This window comes from Chionomys nivalis, chromosome 18 (assembly GCF_950005125.1).
Source record: "Chionomys nivalis chromosome 18, mChiNiv1.1, whole genome shotgun sequence".
Taxonomy (NCBI): Eukaryota; Metazoa; Chordata; class Mammalia; order Rodentia; family Cricetidae; genus Chionomys; species Chionomys nivalis.
In genome coordinates, this window is record NC_080103.1 from 60702885 (window position 1) to 60728419 (window position 25535).

The 25535-nt window shown below is 44.9% G+C and overlaps 1 protein-coding gene across 1 annotated transcript in view; it reads right to left on the bottom strand.

Annotated features, from left to right (window-relative positions):
- Positions 1–13035: 13035 nt before the first annotated feature.
- The window catches only part of Tnni3k (TNNI3 interacting kinase), a 216177-nt gene continuing 203677 nt past the window's right edge, over positions 13036–25535 (bottom strand). Inside the window, exons 24-25 of the mRNA XM_057793011.1 lie at positions 15690–15769; positions 13036–13112 (exon numbers count right to left, since the gene is read on the bottom strand). Of these exons, the coding sequence (XP_057648994.1) occupies positions 13036–13112; positions 15690–15769 (157 nt within the window). The remainder of the gene's footprint in view (positions 13113–15689; positions 15770–25535) is intronic.

Below are 25535 nucleotides of genomic sequence, written 5' to 3' on the forward strand. Positions count from 1 at the left end.
AAACAGATTATAAAACTTCATTTTTGACTGCCAATCCTTCCCTCCCAGAAGTCTCACTTCCCATCGCCTTTCAGATTCACAGAATGCAAATGTGATTTTCTATAAAGAAAGAACTGTAGGTACGCGGCAAATCCCCAGGGACCAATGGCTCTGTGAGAGAACCGGCCTGTTTCCATCAACACCAGAGAGTCCCTGCACCAAGAAGTGTGTGGCACATGGCTTGAGCTCAATGACCATGACATCAACAGGTGAGACAATGTGTTGTTCTGTGTTATTCTGAACAGTTTTTAGAATAAATTGATGCTGGCTGGATACAGGAAATATGTGGAGAAAATACGCATTTTTATGAAACATTAGCAGGGGCCCTGAAGACCTGAAGCCCCATCTGCTTCTTTTTAAGTATCAGACAGGGACAGCAGTGTCCCTGGGAGTTGAGGGTAGAAAACAGGGTTGAAATGTATTCATTAAGAGTTCGACAGCCGTTGCGACATTTTTAAAGTCAGCCTTTCTTTTGAGAGAAAGAGAATCCTTAATGAAATCTCAAAGTTCAGTATTCTTGCAGACACAAGTTCTCAAATGCACCAAAAGTTGCTTTTTGTCAGTCCCCCTGACTGCCAAGTTTATCCCTGAAGGTTCTAGAGGTTCTATATGCTGTGCATATACACACAAACACATACAGACAGTCACACATACATAGATGCACACACAGGAACACACACATACGCACACTGCCCTCTGACATTGGTTGAAGAATAGAAAATTGTTCAGAATAACAGAACCCCTACAGTTAATAAAAGTCTGGAATTAGGAAACTCCAGCCCCTTCTAAGCATTAGCACTGGCTTACAGGTCTCAAAGCTAAGGCACCGCCTGTGTAGTTTGTCATTTTGGCTGCTTCTGTTCCCTGCGGATTCTCAGGTGTGTAAGTGTAGTGAGTCATCCCTAGTCTGTGTATGTTCTTCAGTCCCTTATTGTCCTGCAGTCAGTAAACTTGTCACTGTGGGCCCAAAGCTTAACATCCAGTTTCAGTGCTAGCGTCTACTGTCTTCAGGGCAACTTCGACTGTTGGGGATACTTGTATACTGTGTGAAGATGTATTACTGTGATTGGTATAATAAAAAGCTCAATGGCCAATAGTTTGGCAGGAGAGTATAGGTGGGACTTCCGGGCAGAGGGAGAACACTAGGAAGAAGAAAGGCAGAGTTGCCAGCCAACTTTGTGGACAAAGCAGGAAGGGCAGTGTAGAAGTGAGTTAACGAGCCACGTGGAAGAATGTAGATTAAGTAACGTGAGTTAATTTAAGGCATAAGAACTAGTTAAGATCAAGCCTAAGCTAAGGCTAAGCTTCCATAATGAAGAGTAAGTCTCTGCATCATTATTTTCTGGTTGGTGGTCCTGATGAGAAAGTATAACTACATTTGATTGTCCCTTTTGTTTACCCACATTTTTTTTTTTTTTTGCAGCTGACTCAGGCTCTCTCTCCCATCCCTTCTCGCATGTCCGTTTTCCTACCAGTACCACAATGAGTGTTTAAAGCATATGCATATTCTACTTTGGTTCCTTATTTTAAAACCAGCAGACTTCTAAATAGAATCTTTATCTTAATAGCATCACTTACTTGAAAACTAAGAGGATCAATGTTTTCAAGTATTTTTGAGCACAAAATATTCATCCCTTCAACTTTCCCAAGAAAGAGGTTCGGGCTGTAAAGATGCTAATGTGGAGATGGAGTGTTTTCCATGGCTGAGGCTTAAATGAGGGTTTTTAACACAATTGTCTTAAAATGGTTGTGAAGAGATTTTAACATCTCAACGCTCTTGTTATTGGCATTTAACACTGTAATAGTCTTTTAGTGGCATTTAAAAAATGATGCTCACGTTACTGGCATTTCTTCTCTTATTTCAACTTCAAGGAAGGGTTCATAGATGGGTCGAGGAAACAATTAAGTTCTTTGAAACTTCAGAGAGCAAAGAAATTAAGTGTTCCAGACTCTGAGAATCCATTTTTCTCTCACCCTCCCCATTTTTTTATTGTACCTCATCTGCTGCCTTTGTTAACATGAGATAGGTTTATGGACTCTTAGTTCCTTTAAGACAAGGGCCGGGCTCTCTGCATGCTGTTGTAGTGAAACTATTAGATTTGTTAATTATGACAACGCACTTCCATTTCTTTAACTTTCAGGATGCTGGAGCATCCAAGATCAAGGAATCAGCAAGTCTTGTGAAGGCCAGATCCTCGTAGATAGTTTTTCACAGGGTGGAAAGCAGGAGAGAGGAGGAGGCTGCCTAATCTGATGTCTTTTCCATGAACTCCAGTAGAGGGGCTCAAATCTCCCAAGGGACCTGCCTCTTCACAGTGGCTTAAGTTCCAGGTGTGAACTTTGGAGGGAAGAATAAGTTGAAATCACAGATACAGTTGATGTCAGTCTCCTGATTTCTATTCTACTACAGTTATGTAAGAAGATGTTAAATTGTGAAAAACTAGGTGAGGAATACCAGGGCTGTGTCAAATAACAATTCCTGACAATTAATTGCTATCCAGGTGCAATGGGTGAAAAAAAGTGGAAATGTGTGTAGGATTTAGAGGAAAGGCAAGAGGTAGGAAAGCTTACCAATCTCTGCCTAGACCCACAGAGAGACAGAGAGAGAGAGAGACAGAGCGGGGGGAGAGGGGGAGACGGAGAGAGGGATGGGGGAGTGGCTGGCACGAGCATACCATCTTCTAGCTCTCAAGAGGCTTTGTGGGCTGAAGCACAAGGTGACAGCAAACACTGATTTACATGCTGTGATAAAATCCCCAGCCCAGCCCAGCAGGCAGCCCCTCATGAGCATCCAGAGAACCCACCAGCTTCTCCTTGGAGACTCAGCCAATAGCTACTTTTAAATATATGGTGTTATTTTGACAGTCATTAACGCCATGCTTTGCAAATAAACACCCTAAGTTAATATGAGAGGAAAGGGGGACTCTGTGGCGTCTACAAACTATACAGAAGCAGGACTTTTAAGGCTTTAAGGCAGCTCACTGGAAACTGTATGGGATAAAGAAGGGTTGCCATAGAACCCAGAAGAAGGTTTTGAACAGAACTCATGAAGGGTTGCTAGCTTTTGCTGGCTGGACAAGGTAACTTTGATTAATTGCAAGGTATGCTTATATCATGATTAATCACACCTAATATAGAAATGTTTTTGACAGGAAAAATTGCAAACAGAGAAGGTTTTCTTTATGATTTTTGAATTGTATTAATATTTTAAATCAGTTAACAGCTTAATGGATAGAGCAGGGGAAAGCAACAAACTAATTTAGCCTCCACTAGCATCTCAAAGTGTCCGGTACCTGCTAGATCACATTTTGCAAAATTTCCATTTGTATTAATAACTTATTACTCCCATTAAACATGCATTTCCCCTAAAGCTTAATGCTCCTTCAGTGGAGACCAATTAACAGGGACAGTCTCTGCAGCCAGCCAATTATTTTAATTACAGGGAGTTTTAAAAATGTGCTTGCTTTGCATAGATTTGACCAGCTGAACTTGACCGAAGAATGCATTAACTATGTATTCTAAGAGATGGAATATTTTCAGTGAATATGTGCATAGCAAGACAACTTCTTTTGGCATGTGTAAGTGCATATTGTGTGTGTGTGTGTTCACATTCATGAGGATACTGGTGTGTGTGTGTGTGTGTAGGTCTGAAGTTGATACCGGATATTGTCATTGGTACCTCTCCTCTTACATATTGGGGCAGGTTCTCTCACCAAACCCAGAACTCGTCAATTCCAGCTAGGCCAGGTAGCCAGCTTCTCAGAGGACTCCTTGTCTCTGCCTCCTGAATGCTGGGATTACAGGATGCTGCCATACCTATCTAGCTTTTGTGCATTCTGGGGACTCCAATACTCATACTCGAAGTGCTAAGTCCTTTATCCACGGAGTAACTTTCCCAGTGCCCCTGAACCATGAAGAAAACTCATCTGTGGTCTGTAAAACAGTGGGAAACATCAGATGCCTCTCATACCATTACTTACCTTTAGTTTGGAAGCTTATCGATCTGGTGGTAGCTCTCTATTCTTGGAAAGATCCATGACATGAAGGTTGAGAAGGTCTTCTGTGAAACAACAGGTACTTGAACGCTTATTTCTTGTTCTGATGGGCTGGTATTTAAAATGCATGCATCTCATGTGTAATGATGATAAAGGGTTGAGAGCAGGAATAATGAAAGCGTATTGCATACGTCAACCCTCTGAGAGGTGAGAAGGGTTCTAAGAAGATGAGGAGCTCCAGGGAAAGAACTGTGGGGAGGGTTGGCTTCTCCTGACAAAGTCAAGAAGTCACTCATTTGGTGTGAATTAGAGAACTTCTGAAGGGCAGGTAAGGAGTCCTTCCCTTTGCAGAGCGACACTGGACAAGCCACTGGAGAGGAAGAACACAGTGGCGATGTGAAGACTAAACACTAATATTCTAGCAAGAAGAACAGACAGCATGTTGATTGGTTGGATGAGAGACACTGAAAAACCAGAAAGAACATCATCCTTGCGTGAAAGCAGAGAGCACAGTGCTTATGACCCATACTCTAGGTTTGTCAGTGACCAGAGCTCGCAAAGGGCACAGTCAAGTCTAATGCTGACTTTATCATGGGGGAAGTCTGGAAAGTGGTGGAGCTTCCCTCAGCTCTTAGCTGGGCTTTTAACACGGAAGTTAAGTGACCAGGTGCCCACGGACATACAAGCTTCCAATGAGTTGGTGCCTTCGGGTTCCCGTCGTACAAATTTTAAGAAAGCTTATGAACCACAGAGGGTGTGCCTTACAGGGAAGTTTATTACAGATTTGTATGTAGGAACGAGAGAGAGAGATCGGAGAGAGAGGTGGGGCACTGGGAGGGTTTGAGCAAATCCATCTCCATCCAGTTAGCTCAGCTGTTAGGTGTTCTGGGACCTCTCAGTTTCACTTCCCGACAAGAGAAGGAGAGGACAAAGGACAGGTTGGCACGTAAGGCTGCTGTGGTGAAAATGGGTTCCTTAAGGGCCATGGGCATTGTGTGATGTGAAGATATGGGGTTCTAGGGGGGGGCACGACTTATTTTTCCATTGCTGTGACCAAATGCCTGAGAAGTAGCAACTTAAGGAATAAAGGTTTGTTTTTATTCGCAGTTGGAGGGTATATCCTATCATAGTGAAGGGGGCATGGTGATAGGGTACAGTCTATTGTGGAGAGAAGGACCATGGCAACCGTAGCTTTAGGTAGCAGGTCACATGGCATCCACAGTCAGGAAGCAGACAGGGGTGAACGCTGGTGCTGAGCTCTTCCTCCATTTCAGTCAGAACCCCAGCCATGGGGTGCCTCTGCCCAAGGGCCAGGCAGGTTTTTCTCCTTTGCTGCCCTTTCTGGAAATTCCCTCATAGACCTGCCCGGAGGAGTATTTATGTGCTGATTCTAAATTTCATCAAGAATACCACAGTCACCCATAACAACATCCATGAGATATCCACAGCTAATTTTTGAACATTGTGAATCTGGTTCTAATTGTGTCTAGATAAAATGTTTTGTGGTATTTTCATGTTCTTTTAGTTAACAGCTTCTGTTGCCAGACCTTATAATTCAGGGCTCACTTTACAAATACCTACATCTTCCCCTGCTGCAACTGTCTCATGGGCCTTCACAAACGATCAGTCTCTCAGGACTTGCATGGTTCTTCCCACAGCGGCACCACAGCAAGCGGTAACAATTAGGACAGCAGTCACTGTGGCTGGCCGTGTGCTGTGACTTCACTCTGTCCTTCCTGTGAGGGAAGAATCAGAACCCCCACCTTCATATAGAGGCTGTGAGGATCAGAGCGGCTAAGAGCCTTCTGGTGAAACAGGTCACACGGCACCAATGGCTCGCTGTACACCACAGTATAACTCAAGCTCATGCCCTCTATTCTGTGCCCGTGTCTGTAGCTGAAGTCCTGGGATCAACAGCATCAGCAGACTTGCCAGGGAAGGCAGTTCTAGCCCCTGCCGCAGAGCTTCACAGGGGCACAACAGCTCTCATGTTAAACTGAAAGGAGATAGTTTATTCTGGAGCCAAACATGAGTGACCACAGTCTGGGAACACGGCTTTAGCTTACCTCAAATGTGATGTTCTCGTGTGGCAACAGTTTTGTGAAGTTCTATTGTAACAGAACAAAGATAGTTGTGTGCCAAGGTGCTTTTCAGTTACCCTGGTGGAAATCTTAGGTAGACAGAAGTCAGCTTTGCAGGGAGAACTATTGTAGGTGCCGGCTGTTGTATGACAACCACATCCTAAGGCCTTTAGCAGGCTGGAGTCTGCTGTACATCCAGAAGGGCTTGCTAGTGGTTGCAAAGATGTTAGGCAGATACAGAGTCGAGCAATAAACTGCCATTAAGGGGCGGAAGGGTGCCCAGGACAATGTGGTCCTGGACTTGCAACGTTCCAATTTCTCCACTTCCCTGAGTATCCAGTCAGCCACCCTAGCAGAAGGACAAGTGGAAGGTGCAATTCTTTCGAGATATTTTTGTTCATAACTTGATGCCACACCTGTAGGGGTGACCCCCAGATGGCCATTAGTAAGCACCCCTGTTATTCAAATGTAGGCTCCACTTTAATAATTGCATGTGGGATTCTTGATGACAAGCCTAGGAACCCATGTTCAATCCTCCAGAGCCTACACGGTGGAGAGAACTGACTCACAAAAGCTGCCCTCTGATCTCCACGTGTGCGCTGTGTGCATGTATGCCGATGCACACACACTTACACAAAAGAAATAAATGGATGAATAAATAATGTAATTATAAAAAGAAGTTGATATTCTCTTTTGTGACCTGTTTGTGAAATGGTATTGAGACCATGAATTGTTATGAATTAAAAACAAAAAGTTAAAATCAACAAATATTTAAACTGTTATTCCCCTTGTGATCAACCTTACCTTTCCTGATTTACTGTTTCAATCTTACTCTTTTCTGATTCACTGGGATAAAAGAAGAGACGCAGTTTTGTGAAATTAATAAATCTCCCTTTAAGGATGGCGGAGACACCTTTCTTCTGCAGAGGGGCCCATTGCTTAAATGGCTGAAACCTGAGTCATATTCTTTTCAGTCCTCTAACTCCACATGAAGCCAGGTTGGGCGTGCATCTGCAGTGTCCACACCAGGCAGGCTCAGCACCTGTGGTGGTGTTTAATGCACGAAGCCTAATTTAATTAGCACTCTGCCCCAGGCCAGCCTGCTGTGGGGTCTTGGATCTCTGGCTCAGGAAGACAAGTGTAACCCCTGCTCCTTCCGTCTCTAGTCAGCCTCGTCAAGGGTGGGTGTCTATGGAGAGAGGGGAGCTCTGCTTCTCCATCAAGCTCTGCACAGGGCTAATTGAGCTGCCAGTCTTGGACCACGGTCTGCGATTGCTACCGCCGCCAAGAGCAGAGACCCAGGGAAGGGATTGTAAATGTCAGATGGCTCATGTTTGCCCTCGTGGCTCTTGAATTGATCAGGGGAGCTATCTAGTCTGCACGCTTGAGTAGCACAAGCAACAGACAAGTAGGGAGGAATAAAGTATTCAAACCCCAGTGGGGAAGCCTGCGCCGGATCCCCCTCTCCCTCGTGGAGCTAATGAGGGAAGGAAAGGTGAAGGTGCCTGGCGGCCTAAGTGCAGGCTTTGCCTCCCGACTGTGCTCCTGCTTATCATGCTAAGGGGCTCTTTCCGTCAGTCATTTCTCTCTTGCGCAGCCTAGGAAATACCATCGCAAATACCATTGCATGTCTTAGGATTCCAGCTGCAGCCCTTTTGTAGCCGTAACAAAGAAAATAAATTTTTTGTTTTACTTTTTAAGAATGAGCCACAGCAATCAGGAAGGATGCACTTTTTTACCCGATATCTGAAACTTCTGTGCTCGTCCCCTATTTTCCCTGGAGCTGTAGGAAGGCAACCATAGTCACCTTTGCCCGGGCTCGGGACTGTGAGCAGGGCTAGCTCTGCCTTTCTCTCCATCACAGAGACGAGAGACGCCCCCATGAGGAAAGCACTTACCGTGCATATGAGGACCTGAATTCAGTCCCTAGGATCCACAGAGTTAACTCCACTGCCCCTGTGGGAAGACGGAAGGCTGAGACATGAGCCCCTAGGACTGTGCGGGTCGGCTGGCCTGGTGTGTGCAGCAGAAAACAGCCAGGTGGAGTTGAAGACTACACCGAGGTTAATCTCTGGCCTCCACACTCAGGGCACGGCATGTGTGCCCTGTGCTCACGTATACAAATGTGTGTGCACACATGACCTGAAATTGGGCTCTATTCTAGTGGGCTTCAGTTCACAGATTTGCCTTTCTGAACATGAATTATCAAATTTAAAAAAAACCATTCTCTCCAGGAATGTGTAGAAAGCAACTCAGATAACACATTGAAGCCTCTAAGACACACTTCTGCCGTCTTACAGGCATCCGTGCAGCGGACATGTGTGCTCTTCTCACTTGCTGTCCTTCCCATGGGAAACCTTTTGTTTCCTGTGTTTGTAAATGACTGGAATCTTTTCTAATATATGTTGGGTCTAGAATCACACACTGCTACTCAAGGGGACTAGACAGTGGTTCAGTTTGCCTCAGAGATGTCGGTTCTCTCGTTCTTGGTGATGAGAGGGCATTTTCAGAGACATCGATAGTTTTGTTAGAAAGATTCTCATGTGTCACTTCAGTTCCTGTGTGGTTGGCCAGAGAACAATAGTAAGAGATGAAGGCATCTGCTGGTGTGATCTCAGAACTAATCACATACTCTGCTGATGTGATCTCAGAACTAATCACATACTCTGCTGGTGTGATCTCAGAACTAATCACATACTCTGCTGGTGTGATCTCAGAACTAATCACATACTCTGCTGGTGTGATCTCAGAACTAATCACATACTCTGCTGGTGTGATCTCAGAACTAATCACATACTCTGCTGGTGTGATCTCAGAACTAATCACATACTCTGCTGGTGTGATCTCAGAACTAATCACATACTCTGCTGGTGTGATCTCAGAACTAATCACATACTCTGCTGGTGTGATCTCAGAACTAATCACATACTCTGCTGGTGTGATCTCAGAACTAATCACATACTCTGCTGGTGTGATCTCAGAACTAATCACATACTCTGCTGGTGTGATCTCAGAACTAATCACATACTCTGCTGGTGTGATCTCAGAACGAATCACATACTCTGGCTACTTGAGAGCCTCACAGGAACCCTGAAGAGTAAATGTGAGTATCACTAGGCTAAAGAGCGAAAAACAAACAACAAAACAAAAACAAAAACAAAAAAACCCTGACTCTCCCACGCTCACACACCTACTCCAAAGATCAATGGGACTCTGCAGCTGGTGCTTATTGTTTAAGGCAGAAGGGAGAGACTGAGGGAGAAACTAAGGAAGAAGCGGAGAGAGGAAGAGAAAAATGGAAGGAAAAGAAGAAGAAATGAGAGAGGGGGACAGGGAAAGAGCAAGAAAGGGGGCAGGAAAGAAGGGAAGGGTTCCAAAGAGAAAACTGAGAAACTCTTGATTTTAGATGGGCTGTCTACTGTGAGCATTCCTTACAACGAGCAGCCACACTTTTCTCTTTCCTAGGGAAATGTCAACTTTGGAAATAATTTAATCCAAATATTCAAGCTGTTGGAATGGCTCTCCATGTTGCTGTGGTACCATGGTTCACAATTATAATTAATGGAACATCTTCCGAGAGAGCTCAGTGCTGCGTGCACACAGAGAAATACATAATGTGCTAAGCATACAGAAACATGAGCTCCGAGGTCCATTTCTTACAAGCAGAGATGGGAAGCAATTAGTGAGACAATTTTCAGCAAGAAGGGAAAAAAGTACCCGAAGAATCTTGTTTTCCTGAGACATGCCTGAAGATGAGCCTCGGGCCCCATTAAGGGTGTGGTAATGAAGAGGGCTTCGGAGCCACCGGGTGGCTGTGTGGAAAGGTTTTTCCTTTTCAGGAATCAAGATGCATTAGCCTCATTATTTGCAGATCCTTGTCAAGACAAGAGCAGGGGGAAGCAGGGACATAACAGGAGACGGGAGGGGGAGGAGGAGGCCCGGAGGAGACAAGAACTGGAGCTGAGTCTTTTCTGGACAATTCCAGTCAAAAAGAGGGGTATTTCAGGAGAAAACAATACCCCACACCTGGGTATGACCTCTCCAGTGGAAACAGATGAAGGCATGCCTGCTCCTACCTTGTCTCCAGCACGTCATTCCAACACCATCCATGGTACCGACTACACAGCTTGTCATTCCACCTGCTGTGTTACAAGCCTCCCCTGTCCACCAGATCTCTTTCCAGTTCAGTTATTAAAGACTAGGCCCTAGACTAGCGTAGGCTGGAGCGGGACTTGTTGTCTAGAATAACCCCTCCAAGGCAACAGAGAAGGACTTATGGGCACAGCTGCTCCCTAGCTAGTGCCCATTTTCTCTCCTGCATCTTTCTTTCTCAGGGTTTATGTATAAGCAGTCATCTTTGCTTCCTTGGCTGTGTTCTTTAAGAGCCCTTGAGAACATGTTTGAGGGGACTCAGTACCTGTCACTCTAGAATAATCTAGTGGGAGAATGTAAAGACCAATGACTTAAAGGCATCAAAACCACTGGACTTACCAAGGTTATAATTTATACCTTTGGACCTGCACTGGGTTAGCTGTAAGCTGACTGGGGCTCATAGGGGCTAGAGATTTTGCTATCATAGGTCATAAAAGACAGTCCAAAGGATTTCAGACGTGGGGCTGCTGGTTTTCTTTAATGAGAATTGCTCTCTAGAAATATACTTTCAAACAGCAGGGAGAGCAGAGCCATCAAGGGTCGAGCTGCATGGCTATTCAAGGAGTTTTGTCTGAGTTCATATTAGCTCAGAAGGAGTAGATGCTCCCGAGAGCAGTTCCTCAGAGGCAGCTCTCAATCTCCAACTTGTCTTCTCTGATTTTAGGACAGGGATGATTCTATCTTCCAGGGCACATGGAGAAATACTCAGAGACATATTGTTGTTTAAATAGGGTCTTGGTATATTGTCCAAACTTGCCTCAAACTTACAATCCTCATATCTCTTTACCCAATCCCTGCCTGTGTGCTGGTGTTTACAAATGTGTGATCATTACTTGGAGACAGTTTTGAATGTCATGATTTGGAACAGGTGCATCAGCTGGTAGTTTCTGAGAGAAATACAACTAATGGGAGGTGGGTGATAGATCTATAGGTAGATCAATAACAGAGGATCAATAGATGGACAGACAGCTAATAGGTGTTTAGATAATTAGACATCTATGTGATAGATTATTGATAGATGGATAAATAGCGAATAGATGATAGATAGCTGATTAGATGATAATAGGTTATTGATAAATGGTGGATGATGTTTATCCTTCAAAATTCAAGGTATGCATATCTGTGTATATTACACAGATATATAGATGTATAGATTTGTGCATGTTTGTATATATGAAATGCATGCATCTATGTCCTATATTGTGTCAGCTCATATAATGGCAGAAGTTGAAAAGCCCTGAGATCTGCTAACTTGCTGGTGGGGAATCTCTGGTAATGCAGATCAAAGGCCTGAGAGCTTGAGAGCCCAGGGTGCAGATTCCGGTGTGACTCTAAGACCCTGGACATCAGGACTGCAGGTTCCTTTCCTCACTGCCTGCTCTATTCAGGTCCTGGTGGACTGCAATGCGCTAACTCCCATCTGGGGCAAGCTGCCTTGCAGTGCGCTTCAGACCTGATTCTTTCCAGACCATCTTCATGGACAAGCCTGGAGTTACTGCTTAACTGGGTATCTACATTGCTGACTCAGTCAAACTGACGCAAGGAATGAGCTATCACGGGAGCTGTTCTGACTTCACAGCAAACTGCAAGCCTGCGGCAGTGCCCAGACCAGCACCTCACAGAGAGTTAGACTGTCCAGAAACAGTATGAAGCTCAAAACCCCTTGATTTAGAATATACCAAATTCTTCTTGGCCAATTCCATTTTTCTTGCTGTCCTCAAAAGCAGTAATTATTTCTGGAATTTCAGCATTTCCTGTCTCATATGTCTCCTTTTCTCAGTGGCTGAGCACCTTTATCTGATGCTACCCAGGCTTGAACCTCTAGCATGGAGGGCAGATCCCCTATTTCTTTTATTTATTTAAACTTCCATTTTATCTATTTCTGAGCGTGTGAATATGTGTATACACATAGTGTAGCTTGAGTGTGGAGGTCAAAGGACAGTTCACGGGAATTGGTTCTCTTTCCTTGACATTTGGCTCCTGAGGATCAACGCAGGTTTTCAAGCTTGACCAAATTGCATTCATCCACTGAGCCGCCTCACCAGTCCAGGTCTCTCGACCCATGTGCGTCAAATGCTTCACTTCTTGTCCTTGTGAAATCTCGCCTGGCATCAGTGCTGATTTCATAACTAGTGCCATTTACGACGTCTTGCTAGTAACTAACACTAACAGGTTGCTCAGGCAAAACCCAGACAGATAGCGAGACCCAGGAAAGAAGCTAAAGAACCACACACTTTATGTTTCTGAGCTTTTTTTACCAGTCCTTCTGAAAGGAGATACATTCAGCGGAAGCCCTGTTGGAATAAAACACACTTCCAAACCAATGTTCTGGAACACCAAAGAGCCTTTAATCACAGAATGAAGACCAGCAGTGATATCATGAGGTAAGGCGATCAACAACATTGTGAGAGACCCAGCCAAGAGGCTCAAACAGAAGCCTGCATAGTTTAGTCTAGGATCACATCTGGATCACAACCAACCCTGATACCTACACAGACTTGAATCACTTCCACCAAGCAACGACGGCACCTTATATCTCAAACTAAGAACAATGCCTCATGCACAGTCTGTATTTGCTCTGTGGTGCTTCGTGCTTGGTGCAACTCAAAGCCCGCCCTGCAAAAGGGAATTAAGTGAAAGCAGAATAAACGAGGCGATTTGAAGAGACCCCGGAGAGCAGAGCATGGTAATTGGCAGTGAGCCGGCCATGGGTGGACTCACTGCTGTCAGCCTGTGGGAAATCTCCCCGTAGGTGTGTGTCAGACATGTCAGCCACTGTCCTCGAAGCTGCCACTGCTCTGGCGGGAGTGGAAGTGCATTGGGCTCATGGGATCAGACACGTAGCCTGCGTCAGAAAAGAAGTTCAGTTGTTACTTCCTGACCTTCTCGCACACCCCCCCTGCTTATATTAACCATTGAACCCAGCCCTTCGCGACTCTGGAACTGAAGACTGGACTAGACTCGCCAGTGCTGCTAAGATTTAAGATGGTAACATGGTGCTGACACCAATAGATGTCCGTGACAAACATCTGCCTTGATGGCACCGGGTGGTAGTCAGTGTTTTGAATTTACAGGAGAGCAACACAAGCTTCTGGAAGGAAGCCTGTCATGAGGGCAAAGAGCACAGGTTTTGTGCCAGGCAAACATGTTGTAATCATGGGTCCCTGATTGCTGTCATTTGGATATTTGTCAGCTGAAACCTGTCTGAGCATCAGCACCCTCGTCTGTAAGTGGGAGAAAGGGTAGTTCCTATTGCCAGGCTGCCGTGTGTATCTGAGAACTGGCAGTCACTCCGGAGCAGGGAGTTTCTCCCTTTCCACGTTGGTATAGGACCACCCACTACTTCTGCAAAATGGGCAGTTTATCAGTAGCTGCCGGTGGTTTATCAATAGCTGCTGGTGGTTTATCAATAGCTGCTGATGGCTTTGCTCCTATTGACATCCCAGTTATCTGAGCCAATGGATTACTTTTCAGCCATGTAGCCATATGCATTGAGTACACTGACTTTCAAAGGGAAGATATCTGTCAAAATCTCTTAGAAGGCATGCATGACAAACTCTTTTGCAAGAAAATGTTGCTGGCACTGGTACTTCTGAACATGGGCCCTCTTACTCTCCTCTGTGAGGACTTGACCAGGTCAGAGTTGAGGGCCCGTGTGTCTGTGTGTGTCTGTGTGTCTGTGTGTGTGTGTGCATGTATGCATACTCATATGCGAGCACGCGTGAGAGGGCATGTGTGTTGGGAGGTGAGATGTGTTAAATGAGAGAAAGCCCACTCACATCATTAAATCTTGACTGTCAGTCAGTAAAACAGAACCAACATCTTAGCATGAAAGCATCTTTTTTTTTCACTCGGCACAGAGAGAAAGATGTGACGCTGTGACACCTGGAGCACATTTGCCCCTGAGGAATCCGTTACTGTCCCGGCCGATTAATCTGTCCCGCTGCTGACAGGGGCCGTCTGCATGTTAACATACAACGTGAGAGCAGAGCCCTTTCCTCAGAGGTTCTCAAGGCAGCCGGAGCTCAGTGCATTGTGCCCAAGCAGAGGATTTCCCTTTGTTTCTTCAAGGCTTTCCAATGACTTAGGTAGCAGTTCTCTAAAGATGAGGTGCACAGATTCCATGATGTAGGGTCTCTAGGTACTAGTAGCAGAGAAGCCAGTGTTCTTCCTGAAACATAGCTCTGGGAACAAATGCTGTGTTCAGTCCTCCAAGCAATCAAAGGAAGTGGCCATGAAGAAATGGCTCATGTTCTAATATTTAGATTAATATAGAGCCTCTCTAACTTAAAGACATTATAGGATATCATGGCTCTGGTCATGCTGATGGTAGTTAAAGTAAAATGATAAGATATTTCTAGTAGGAAATATTAAATATATCATGCGTATCTATAGGAATTCTCAATCTATTCAAACACGCTGATGTAGCTAATGGTAAAAGATTCTGTATTTTCCTTTGCTTCCAGAGGCCAGCATCAAACTTTTTAAATTAATTATTCCAAAGAACTGTATTAATTCACCATGGAGCAGTCCTGTGAGACAGACCCAGACAGCTCTCCTGTGCCTCTGCGCCAGCTGTTTGAGGGGTTGGATGGATTGCTTTAGACCCTGTGGTGCTCAGCTCACAGGGAAGAACTTTCCTTTCTGTTCTTCTCCCTGCACACATTGAGGTGGGCTCAGAGACCTGGGTCCAGGGTAATGACGGCAAAGGGTTTATGATGCCAGCAGAGCCACAGATTATTTACATGTAGACCTATATCCTCTTAAGACTTCATTGCGCACAAATTCACACACAGAATCTCTGGACCCTGTATACACTTTCATACAGACATATGTTCATATACATTTAGGATATTCTTTAACATGTACACACACACATCACACACACACACACATCACACACACACACACACACACACACACACACACACACACAAACGAGTTTTTCTGTATGTTTGCCTGCAGACCAGAAGAGGGCATCAGACTGTGAGCTGCTGTATGGATGCTGGCAATTGAACTCAGGACCTCTGCAAGAGCAGTCAGTGCTCTTAACCGCTAAGCCATCCCTCCAGCCCCTGGGTATTCTTACTTATACATACACACATAACCTTGAACTCACATACACTCACACCTAATGTGTACACACTGATGCTCTCACTTATGCACACTCACACCTGCATGCACAGCTATGCTCACACACACTGTGTACACTCACACTCATGCAGAGTCTAGCACACTCTATTAAGCTTAAAGATAAACAAAGAGTTAAAAGATGTCGGTATTAGAGTTAGAATTTGTATAGTATTTTTAAATTACCTATGGCTTCTGGTTATCACAAAATACAAAGTTTTCTCCACCATTAGTACCAAAACGAGTGACTGCCACCTCCCTAAGAGTGACTTCCTGGATGTGCGCCACCTACCGTATTTGTCAATGGTTGAGTATTGGGTAGTGCTGTTTGTTTCCTCCAAAGACAGGCCTGGACTGGAGTGTGTCCCCACACTGGAAGAAGAATGGGACACTGCTTTACATGAGGATGCAGGACTCAGGAAATATCAAAAAACAGAAGTCAGTCACCCAGCAAAGATCCCAAAAAATCTCAACAAGATGTCTACATAATTTGGATTTATTTATATATTGTTTGGGTTAAGCTCAGATCTGTTGAGTAAGTTAGATAAGCCTTGCCCTCTTCCTCATAGGTTATGGTTGCCAGCAGTTTAGCCTTGGGTGTCTCTGTTTATGTATCTGCACAATAAGAGAAGACATGAATATTTCTATCATCTTGTTTTAATGGTACGATATATGTAAACAGAGACTGCTCTTACCTTCCTGGCTGCCCAAACCAAAATAATCACACAGAAACTATATTAACTACAACACTGCTTAGTTTATTAGTTCAGGCTTCTTATTAACTAACTCTTACATCTTAAATTAACCCATTTCTATGAATCAATGTATTATCACGAGATTGTGCCCTACTGGCAAGGTTCTAGGATTTGTCTCCTATGGCAGTTACATGATGTCTGCTTGACTCTGCCTACTCTCTTCCTCTATCTTTTCCAGCCTGGCTATTTTCTGCCCTGCCATTGGCCAAAGTAGCTTTATTTGTTAACCAACAAAAGCAACACATATACAGAAGGACATCCTACATCAGATGTAAATAAAACAGTACTGGAATCTAGAGGTAACCAATACTGCAATCTTTACTTAAAAGCAACCAAGGACATTAATGTCTTAGTAGGTCTATACAAATGCAGCACTATTATGAAATACTAATGGTGCAGACCTGAGTTAGTGTGTCCATGCAGCTCTTACCTCTGGCCTTTTAACTCACTCTGCATCAGTGCATCCCCACCCTCCCAGTGTCTCAGAAATGAGCCTTCAGAGGCCAGGTGTGTCTCATCTGAACTACATCGAGGCCGGGTGTTCTCATCTACATCCCAAAGCCTGCACGCTTACCTGCTCCTCAGGAGTGCATGTCCCTCAGGGTTCCCAGATCCTCCTCTCTCCCCCAATTTCCACTTCAGTTTGTTTAAGAGGTGACTTCCTCCCCGGTCCTGATCACTGATCCCCTCTGTTGCTCACTGCACACACTGCATATCTTCAGGGTTTGCTGCATTCATTTGGTCTTTATTGTTCTCAGAGCAGCTGCCCTGGGGAGCGCAGAACCTCCCCCCAACTCCATCCCCGGGTCCATAGCAGAACTCTTCATACCATCAGCTCCCTCGTCCCTTCCCTGGCTTTGGTCACTGGAGTCAGAGTCAGCCAGTGCCATCGCCAAAATTTCTGGTGTGTACTCCATAGTCTCTCATTGCAAGCAGGGCTAATTTACAAATACCACCATATCCGCATCTCTCACTCTTCTAGCAAGAAAACCTCTTTCTCCTCAGGACTTCCGCAGTTCTCTCCTAATTGGTCTCTCTGCTTACACTCCTATGTCTGAACGATGCGTTCTGTCCATATTTTCCATAGTGTTCATTTCAAAATATAAAGCAGGTTAAGGCAACTGCCTGTGTAAGCTTCCCAGTGAAACCCAGGCTCACTTGGGACACAATGCAAATGCTCTTCTGTCTTCACTAGAGTCTGCTGTCTCCTCTCCAAAATACTTCCTACCTCATTGCACCCCCTCTCCCTGGAGCGCTCCTGTTCGTTACCACCCCAGAGTCTTTGCCTCTCTAACTCGCCCTCAAATACTCCCTCGAGAGCCAGATCCCGATGCTGAGCACCTGTCTTGCCTTCACCTAAGACTGGCTCCTCTGTCATCCAGACTTCATGTCACTTGTCCCTTTCTGAGCCCCTTCTCTGATGGTTATTTCGAAGTAGCCAGTCTCCTGCTGTGGTCACTCCATTTCATGATGGTCTTATTTATTTTGCAACTTGCTTGTTATCTGCTTATGTATACACTGATGACTATATCTTAACTATATCTTATGTGTACACTGACAACTATATCTTAACTATATCTTATGTATACACTGACAACTATATCTTAACTATATCTTATGTATACACTGACAACTATATCTTAAAGAAAGGACTAGTTTCTTATTTCCTGCTGTGACCACAGCCCTCAGAGCAATCTTGGCCCACATGAGAAGATCAACCAACAGTTCTTTTTTTTGGTTTTTCGAGACAGGGTTTCTCTGTGGTTTTGGAGCCTGTCCTGGAACTAGCTCTTGTAGACCAAGCTGGTCTCGAACTCACAGAGATCCGCCTGCCTCTGCCTCCCGAGTGCTGGGATTAAAGGCGTGTGCCACCACCGCCCCGCTCAACCAACAGTTCTGAAGAACGGAATAAACGAATGAATTCTTAAATGATGCTTGCCACTCTCTCCTTCGTTCACTGAGTGCATCTGTAGCAAAACCTTAGCCTGTCCCTGCTTGCCCCGGGCTTTGAAGAGCAGAGGCTGGAGCCCTCTTCTGTTCCTCTCTTTGCCTTCTTTTGCATTCATTGGGTCTTGTATCCACCATTCCTCAACAGCCTCCCCCATCAACTCAAGTTCAGCCACAGCGACTGGTGTTGAATTTTCAAAACATCCCCAAGTATCCTATTCCTCGTGGCTCTGCCTTAGCTACTTGCCCCACTTACGCGAGTGTGATGACAGGTCATCGCCCTCGACAGAAAGCAGGGCGCAGTACTGCTAGGACTGGGCGCTGTATGCTAGACCGCTGGCGTTACATCCTGCACCTTTGCTTTCACTCTATTGCAACAACCGACTGGGGTCTCAGTTACGCATCTCTAAAGTAGGAAAATAACAAGACTTATGTTGGGAGGTTGATTGTGAGTACTGGCTAAAGTCTTTCAGTGCTGCAGTGCTAGGAAACACTCAGTAATGATTGCTTGAGTTTAGTATCCATCCAAGTCAGTCAGTTCTGTGAAGACCTCTCGAGACGCCCTCCTCCACTTCCACACCCTTCAGTACACAGCACTATACTCACAGTGCTACTGTGAGTCTGCCCTGGTGTAGAATTGCCTGTAGTAATGCACTATTGAACTCAGTTACATAGAGGAGAAGCAAGATCCTGTTCAATGCTGTACTCTCACCAGGCATCTTCAGTAGCTCACAATCAAAATGAAAGTGCATTAAATAAAATCAAGAGCTTCAAAAGTGTTCCTTCAGAGAAGTCCGAGCGTTTGGTATGTCAGCTCACTGTTAACTGAAGATCTGCATCTCCAGCCTCACCTCCTTAAACTACAGAGAAGGATGATGTTGTAGAGGGGGGGAATGGTTACAGAGAGGAAAAAATACTGGTTTAAAGCATGACTCAGTTTCATCTCAATTAACATTACATAGTAAACAGCCATAATTCTGGTCAACAAACTGTTGATTCATTTTCCAAATGAAATTTCTTCTCTCAGTGTTGGTAGCCTCCCTAGGACTGTAGCTCCCTCGGAGCAGTGTGTTCTCGGCAGTAGTCTTGGCAACAAGACGGTAATAGGGAATAAATACTTTATCACCAAAATGGCTATCTGGTTTCCCTTGAACAAAAGCCTGTCTCTAGGATGCCCTCGGTGTTCAGTGGCTGAATGTAGTTCATGCCTGGGAACTTAACCTTCCCCAGGAGTGCCACACACAATGGCACTGGGCTCCATTCTAGGATGACAGCCAGATGGATGCCAAGCACACCCAGGTCAAACAAAAGAAGAAACTAGACCCTGGTGAATGGCTCCATGCACATTCCACTCTCAGCAACGGTTTCACAGATCCACAGAGTTTGGGGCATGTGTCAGGGCTTGGGCTAAGTAGTGAACACAAAACAAACAAACAAAAGAGCAAGGCCCCTCCAGTGAGGCAGCGCCCAGAGCAAATGCCTGCGACCGCGAGCCCACGGCAGGTAAGGCGAGCACTGGCTTCAGAGTGTTCCGTTGGTTTCTGTTTCTCTCTGCGTTGTTTGTATTTTGAGGCAGGATCTCAGGTAGCCTGTGCTGTGCTATGATTTACAACGTAGCTGAGGATGGCTTTGAATCTGGACCTTTCTGTCTCTATTTTGCAAGTGTCTGAATGATAGGCATTAGTCACACGTGCAGTTCGTAGCAGTTCAGTCATCACTGAAACTAGGAAGCCTTCTTACGCTAAAAGATGCTATGTCTGTGCACATATACATGTATCTGTGTTTGTATGACTAGGAAATCCCATGTATATTCTTTGTGAGTATGAGGTAAATTTTTGTCTTATAAAAAAAGAACAAGGTAGTTTTAAGACTCTGTGTGTGTGTGTGTGTGTGTGTAATATGATATGATGCCATCTGAGCACGCAACAATTTCTCACTTTGGACCAAACAATTCACATACATTCTGCAACTTGCACAGGCTCAGCTCCCGCTGTTGGCTGAAATAAATGTGACAATGATGCCAATAACAAGACACTATGCAAAAATTATTATCAACTGAAAAATAAATTGAGATATGTGTAAGGCCCCAGAGCCATGGATAACATACAAGTATCTGAAGATGGAGCACATCCCAGCAAGGGTCCACTTCCAGGGCATAGATTATAGCGTCTACTGACTCAGGACATGGGTTAATGGACATTATTGTAGGCACTGCACCAGACAGGCAGGACTAAACTCCTGCATTCTGTACACTTTCAAAATGGCTTAGGTTACTATGGGCCACCAAAGTTGAACAAGAACAGGAAACTACATAGATTTGTTGTATGGTTATGACAGAGAGGAAGGGGAGGCCCTCAGTTAGAACACACAGCTGGCTTCCAGCAGAATGGTTGGACAGATTTTCTCATGACTTGGCCAGTAGGAAAGGGAGACTTGTCTCAAAGGACATGAGATTCGAGGGAATTGTAGTGACTGACTATTCAGAGGTAACTTGGTGTCTGTACCATTCCCTGTGGGTGAGCCTTACGCAGCATGGATAGTTAAATCAAAAGTCAGAAAGCAAATTCAGCTGTTCACAAGGGTTCCTAATCATTCCACCCTGGGAATGTGAAAGCCAGGGCCGGAGCAGCTGTTGGGGCCAGGTAGGAAGGGTTTCTCTGGAAGTCACCGAGGGATGTCTCTGTTGTTCTGGTCCTTATGTGCTCAGAAGGGCTTCGTGGATGACGTGGACTCAAAAGAACCCGGCACGCTAGAGAGTTGAGTGTGGTCATAGCTCCCACGTAGTCAGGAGATTTTGATCTTCCTTATCAGAGTGTGCTCTGACTCTCAGTCAAGGCTGACTGGCTTATTTTCACACACACACACACACACACACACACACACACACACACACACACAAACCTCACAGTGTACCTGGCTATACACTGAATGTGGTGTTTGTAGTTTTTTGTGTACATAGTTCATTTGATCCGTGCCACCTGCCGGAAAGGTCTTTCTCCATTTCTGAAGAAGAGCCAGACTGCCACCATGATGAAGGTGAGCAGTGTGCGGTTTCACAGAAACCCACCATTGCATCTGACGGCCTGGCTATGTCAGGCTGTCTCTGAGGAATGCAGGAAGGCTTTGCAAAGGGTTCTATAGATAATTTTGTGTATATTCATGTTGCAGTGATTGAGAGGTGACTGGAGGGACCCCCTAAAACCAATACTAAGATATCTCTTTACCCAAAAGGTGTTTGATAAGCAAGGTCCAAGAAGAAATAAGAGAGTATTGTCTGAACAGACAGGCATCTCTCCTGTCAGCTCTCAGTAGTCAGGGGATGAGCCAGTGTCACAGTGAATCCAAATGGCCCCATTTGGAGCCTTCACAGTAGACAGAGCTCTTGCTCCCAGACCACAGCCTGCCAAATGCTTTGGTATCAGAGAATGAATCCCGATTCTGGCTATGGTATCTCTTGAATTCTCAGAATATCTCCTAGAGCCATAATTACTTCTGACTGTATGACATTCCAAAGAGACTGCAAAAAATAAAAACAAAAATAAAAACCTTTTTTTTTTTTGTTATTGCCTTCTTCTTTGGGCAATGCCTGTAGCTTTTGGACTATGATTTGGTGAGTTATGATAAATGTATACTGTTATTCATGGCTTAGATGTAATAATGGAATTTTAAAAACAGAGTGAAAGACATAGAACACCTAAGTTCTACCACAATGACTAAGAATAACAATCACCTATGCTTCTCAAGGGCTCTGCTGACTGCACACACTGCTCACTGCTTAGCTGGAACAGTTTGCTGAAAGCCCCCAAGGCATCGGGGAAAGTGGGGACTTTATCTCCACACTAGGAGATGGAGAGTCAGCTCAGATGCTCAGATGACCGGGACCAGTGCTCAGGGTTGGCAAGAGGCTGAAGCAGAGCTTGAATAAAAGGCCTTCAGAGCTTCAAGCCAGACTTTCCCTGGTAAACAGTCTACTTAACTGCAGCATAGACCAAACAATTCTATCACCTAGGAACTCACTGACAGTCACAGGCAAGTACCCTTTGTCCTCACAGAAAACGGAGAATCATCTTCCTTATGTCTTGCTCTGATTGATTTTTCTGAACACCATTCTTTTCCTCTGAACACACCCATGTACCTGTTTCCTTGCAGCAATGTTAAAACATGAGGTACATGCATATACACACACACACACACACACATATATGCACGTTCACCTATACACCCATACACACATGTATGTACACAATACACACTCATACACACACATAAATATACACATACACAAATATACCTGCACGGACACACAAACACAAACACACACACACTGATCTTTTAAAATTCAGTGTTTATGACTCCCACACACACCCCTTGTCTCGGGTAATGTTCAAGGCTGCACACACGAATTCGTGTTCCTGTAAATAGCTCGGGCAACACTGAACAACAACAGGAAAAATCATTACATGCTGCTGTGATTAAACACTCCAGGCCAAATAGTCTTCTGTCCTAATTGGTCCAATTAGGTTTTATGTAGCTAACAATGCCCTCGGGCTACTTGCATCCTGGAAGAATTAGCCATTTGGACTTCACATAAGACGATGCCATCCAGGGCCTCGCAGCTTTGCAAATGTTTTTTGTTTTTGTTTTTGTTTCTTTTTTTTTTGTGGTTTATTGGATCTTTTTGCCATCTGTCAACACTGTGTTCCTATGCGAGGTTATTGGTACAAACTTCCTGGCCAGGAGCACTCCTGTGCACTTCTCCAAGGGGAATACATCCAAAATAGGAGTCACGTCTTTCCCTCAAAAGGAAACCCACTCAGATAACTTCTATCCCAGTTTTAGTTGGTTGACACCAATCTGAAAAACCATTTCAAAGAAAAGGCAGAGAGACGGCAGCTGAGCAGCTGAGTTGCTAATAAAGGTGTTTAGCCTGAAATCAGTGCTCGCCATGGAAAAGGCTGTGAGGGGCTGGCTGAACCTTTTGGCATTTAGCTGGAAACAAACAGCTAGTTCTATTTAAAGAGGATATGCCATAAGGGATAAATGCCTTGCTCTGCTCGGCGGTGTCTTTTCATGCAGCCCATATTTCCTCCTGTGCAAAGGGTAAGACAGCATTTCTATCAGAATTGCAAACACCTTGGCCTAACTTCGAAACAGTCTAATTATACTTTTATTTGTTAATTTATCCATTAACTTCAACATTATTTATTTATTCAAGCCTTTATCCTGGCTGTTTTCAAAGCATTGCTTTGTGTTTGCCAATATTCTGTATTTGAGAATGTCCTAAATTAAAACAAATTTATTGCTGCCGTTATATAAAATGGACAGTCGCCTAGGTATTTATGGAACCAAATGATCAGCGCAAAATCTCTCCTGCAGGAAAATCAAACCCATCAGTTTTCTTTCAGGGGGAAAACAGTCCCAGTCTAGAAAGGCTTGGCGACCAACCAGGCCAGGGCTCTGCTTGAGCCATTAGGCAAATGTCCAAGGTCCCACTCAGCTTCCCTGTTTTTTAAAAAAAAGTAATTAGCCAAAGAAATATGAATAAGGAAGGAGCTCCAAATATGCAATCAATCCTTGACAGTGACTGAATCACCAATATGCTCAGCAGTGACCGCACTCGCCAGCTCTCAGTTCACCTCCAAATTCTATCTGGTGTGTGTGAGTTAGAGATGCCAAGCACAGGGCAGGTCCAGGGCAGGCCTTGACTGCTAAAAACGAGAGGCGTCTTTGAAATTTAGCAAAAGCCTCCCCTGCCCTACACTCACTACCATCTTTAAAATAAAAGAAAAAAGTATATTTTATACCTCAAAGATCTCGGTAGCACAGCAATCAAGAGCCAACTCCTCTCGGCCCCATTTTTCCAGCACTTAATTTTACCAAGAAGGAAATTGAGGTCTTGAGAGGTGAGGTGGACTCTCCATGTTCCTCCAGATTTGGATTTCAATAGTATAGAGAAGTCAGGACCTGTGATACCCAAGTCCTTACCCTCAGTGGTGGGCTTGATCCTGAAGTAGAAAAGGGAAACTGACGTTGCTGAGTTGTGGCTCTGGGCCAAGCACACCGCCAGATGCGTTAAATACAGCAGTAAATTTACCTAACAATCTGCTTCACACGGAGGAAACTAAGTCTGAGAGAGAGTAACTCATGGTCAACCAGATAACATCCAAATCTCTGTTATCTCTGCTTCATCCTATGCTCTCTCTTTCTCTCCCTCCATCTCCTCTTCCTTTCATTCCTCCACCCTTTATTCCCTCTCTTCTTCTCTCTCTGTGGTTAACACCAAGCAACGCACAATGCTGGGGCCGAGACGCACCCTGCAGACACAGACATGCATGTGTTGGACGTGGCCTGTGACAGCTGGTGAGGGAAATGCAGACACAGCCAGCCAAACTCCAGCACAGGGGGAGGTACCCTGAAGTGTGTCCTGCCTGCCAAGACGGAAAGGGGAGAGCGTTTGGGATGGGGACTCACAGTCAGCTGAAGGAAGGGCTAGGCAGGCATGTCTGGAAAGGCGTAGGCGTTCTATTTAGAGTGAAGGATTTTACGCCCTCTCAAGTACAAGGAAAGGCTGCAGCCGCAGTTTGCTGGGTTTGTTCCCCCGAACAGTGTCAACTGTAAGTTGCCAATCAGATTAGCCACCAACAACCAAGAATTTAAATGTACAGCATTGGTCCCTCAGACAGGTTCTAGACTGCGTTCTCAGCTCATACTCATGTTTTACTGCTTATCTTGATAATGGTCCACGTTGTAAAAGAATCTGACTTGATTTACACATTGCATTTAGGTGTTGGTTTTCTTTCATTGCTCTCGCTCCGTAATGATTTCTCAGTCCTAGCCTGACACCTGCTCTTTCTCTAAGCTCTTGTTTCTTTTCAGTGGTAGAAGTTTGAAGGCAGGTTCCTGGTGTTGACTGCACATGGGTGAAGGCATGGGTTTCCGGCTGTCTTCTTGGCAGTCAATTCTAGCAGACAGTGAGAGTGAGCACACGTATGTGAAGGTGTTTGGACTGTGTCCCTTTTCTTAAGTCATAGTTGACATCTCCACTTCCACCTGTATCTAACAGCCCGCCATCCTTTCCAGCTTTCTTTCTTCCCACACTTCTCCTTTCTTTCCCAAGAAGAAACCCGTCTGCCAATTATGTAGGTTGATCTATGCTCCTGAGTACATGCCCCTCCTCTTCCTCGGCACACCATGCAGGAGTTTGCACCATGACACTGCATTTCCTCACCTGGGCTCTGGTACCCCACACACATGTAGATGCTTTCCTTGTTCTCATGATCCAGTATCCACTGGCCTCCCCTGCCCTCGGTGGTTTCCTCCCCATTCTCCTTAGACCCCTAAAACTTAGCGAGACCCCAGCACTGCAATGCCATTTTCATTACCTGCATGCCAGCTCTTTGCATCTGCCTTCACAGATGCCCTCTTCCCCACACTCT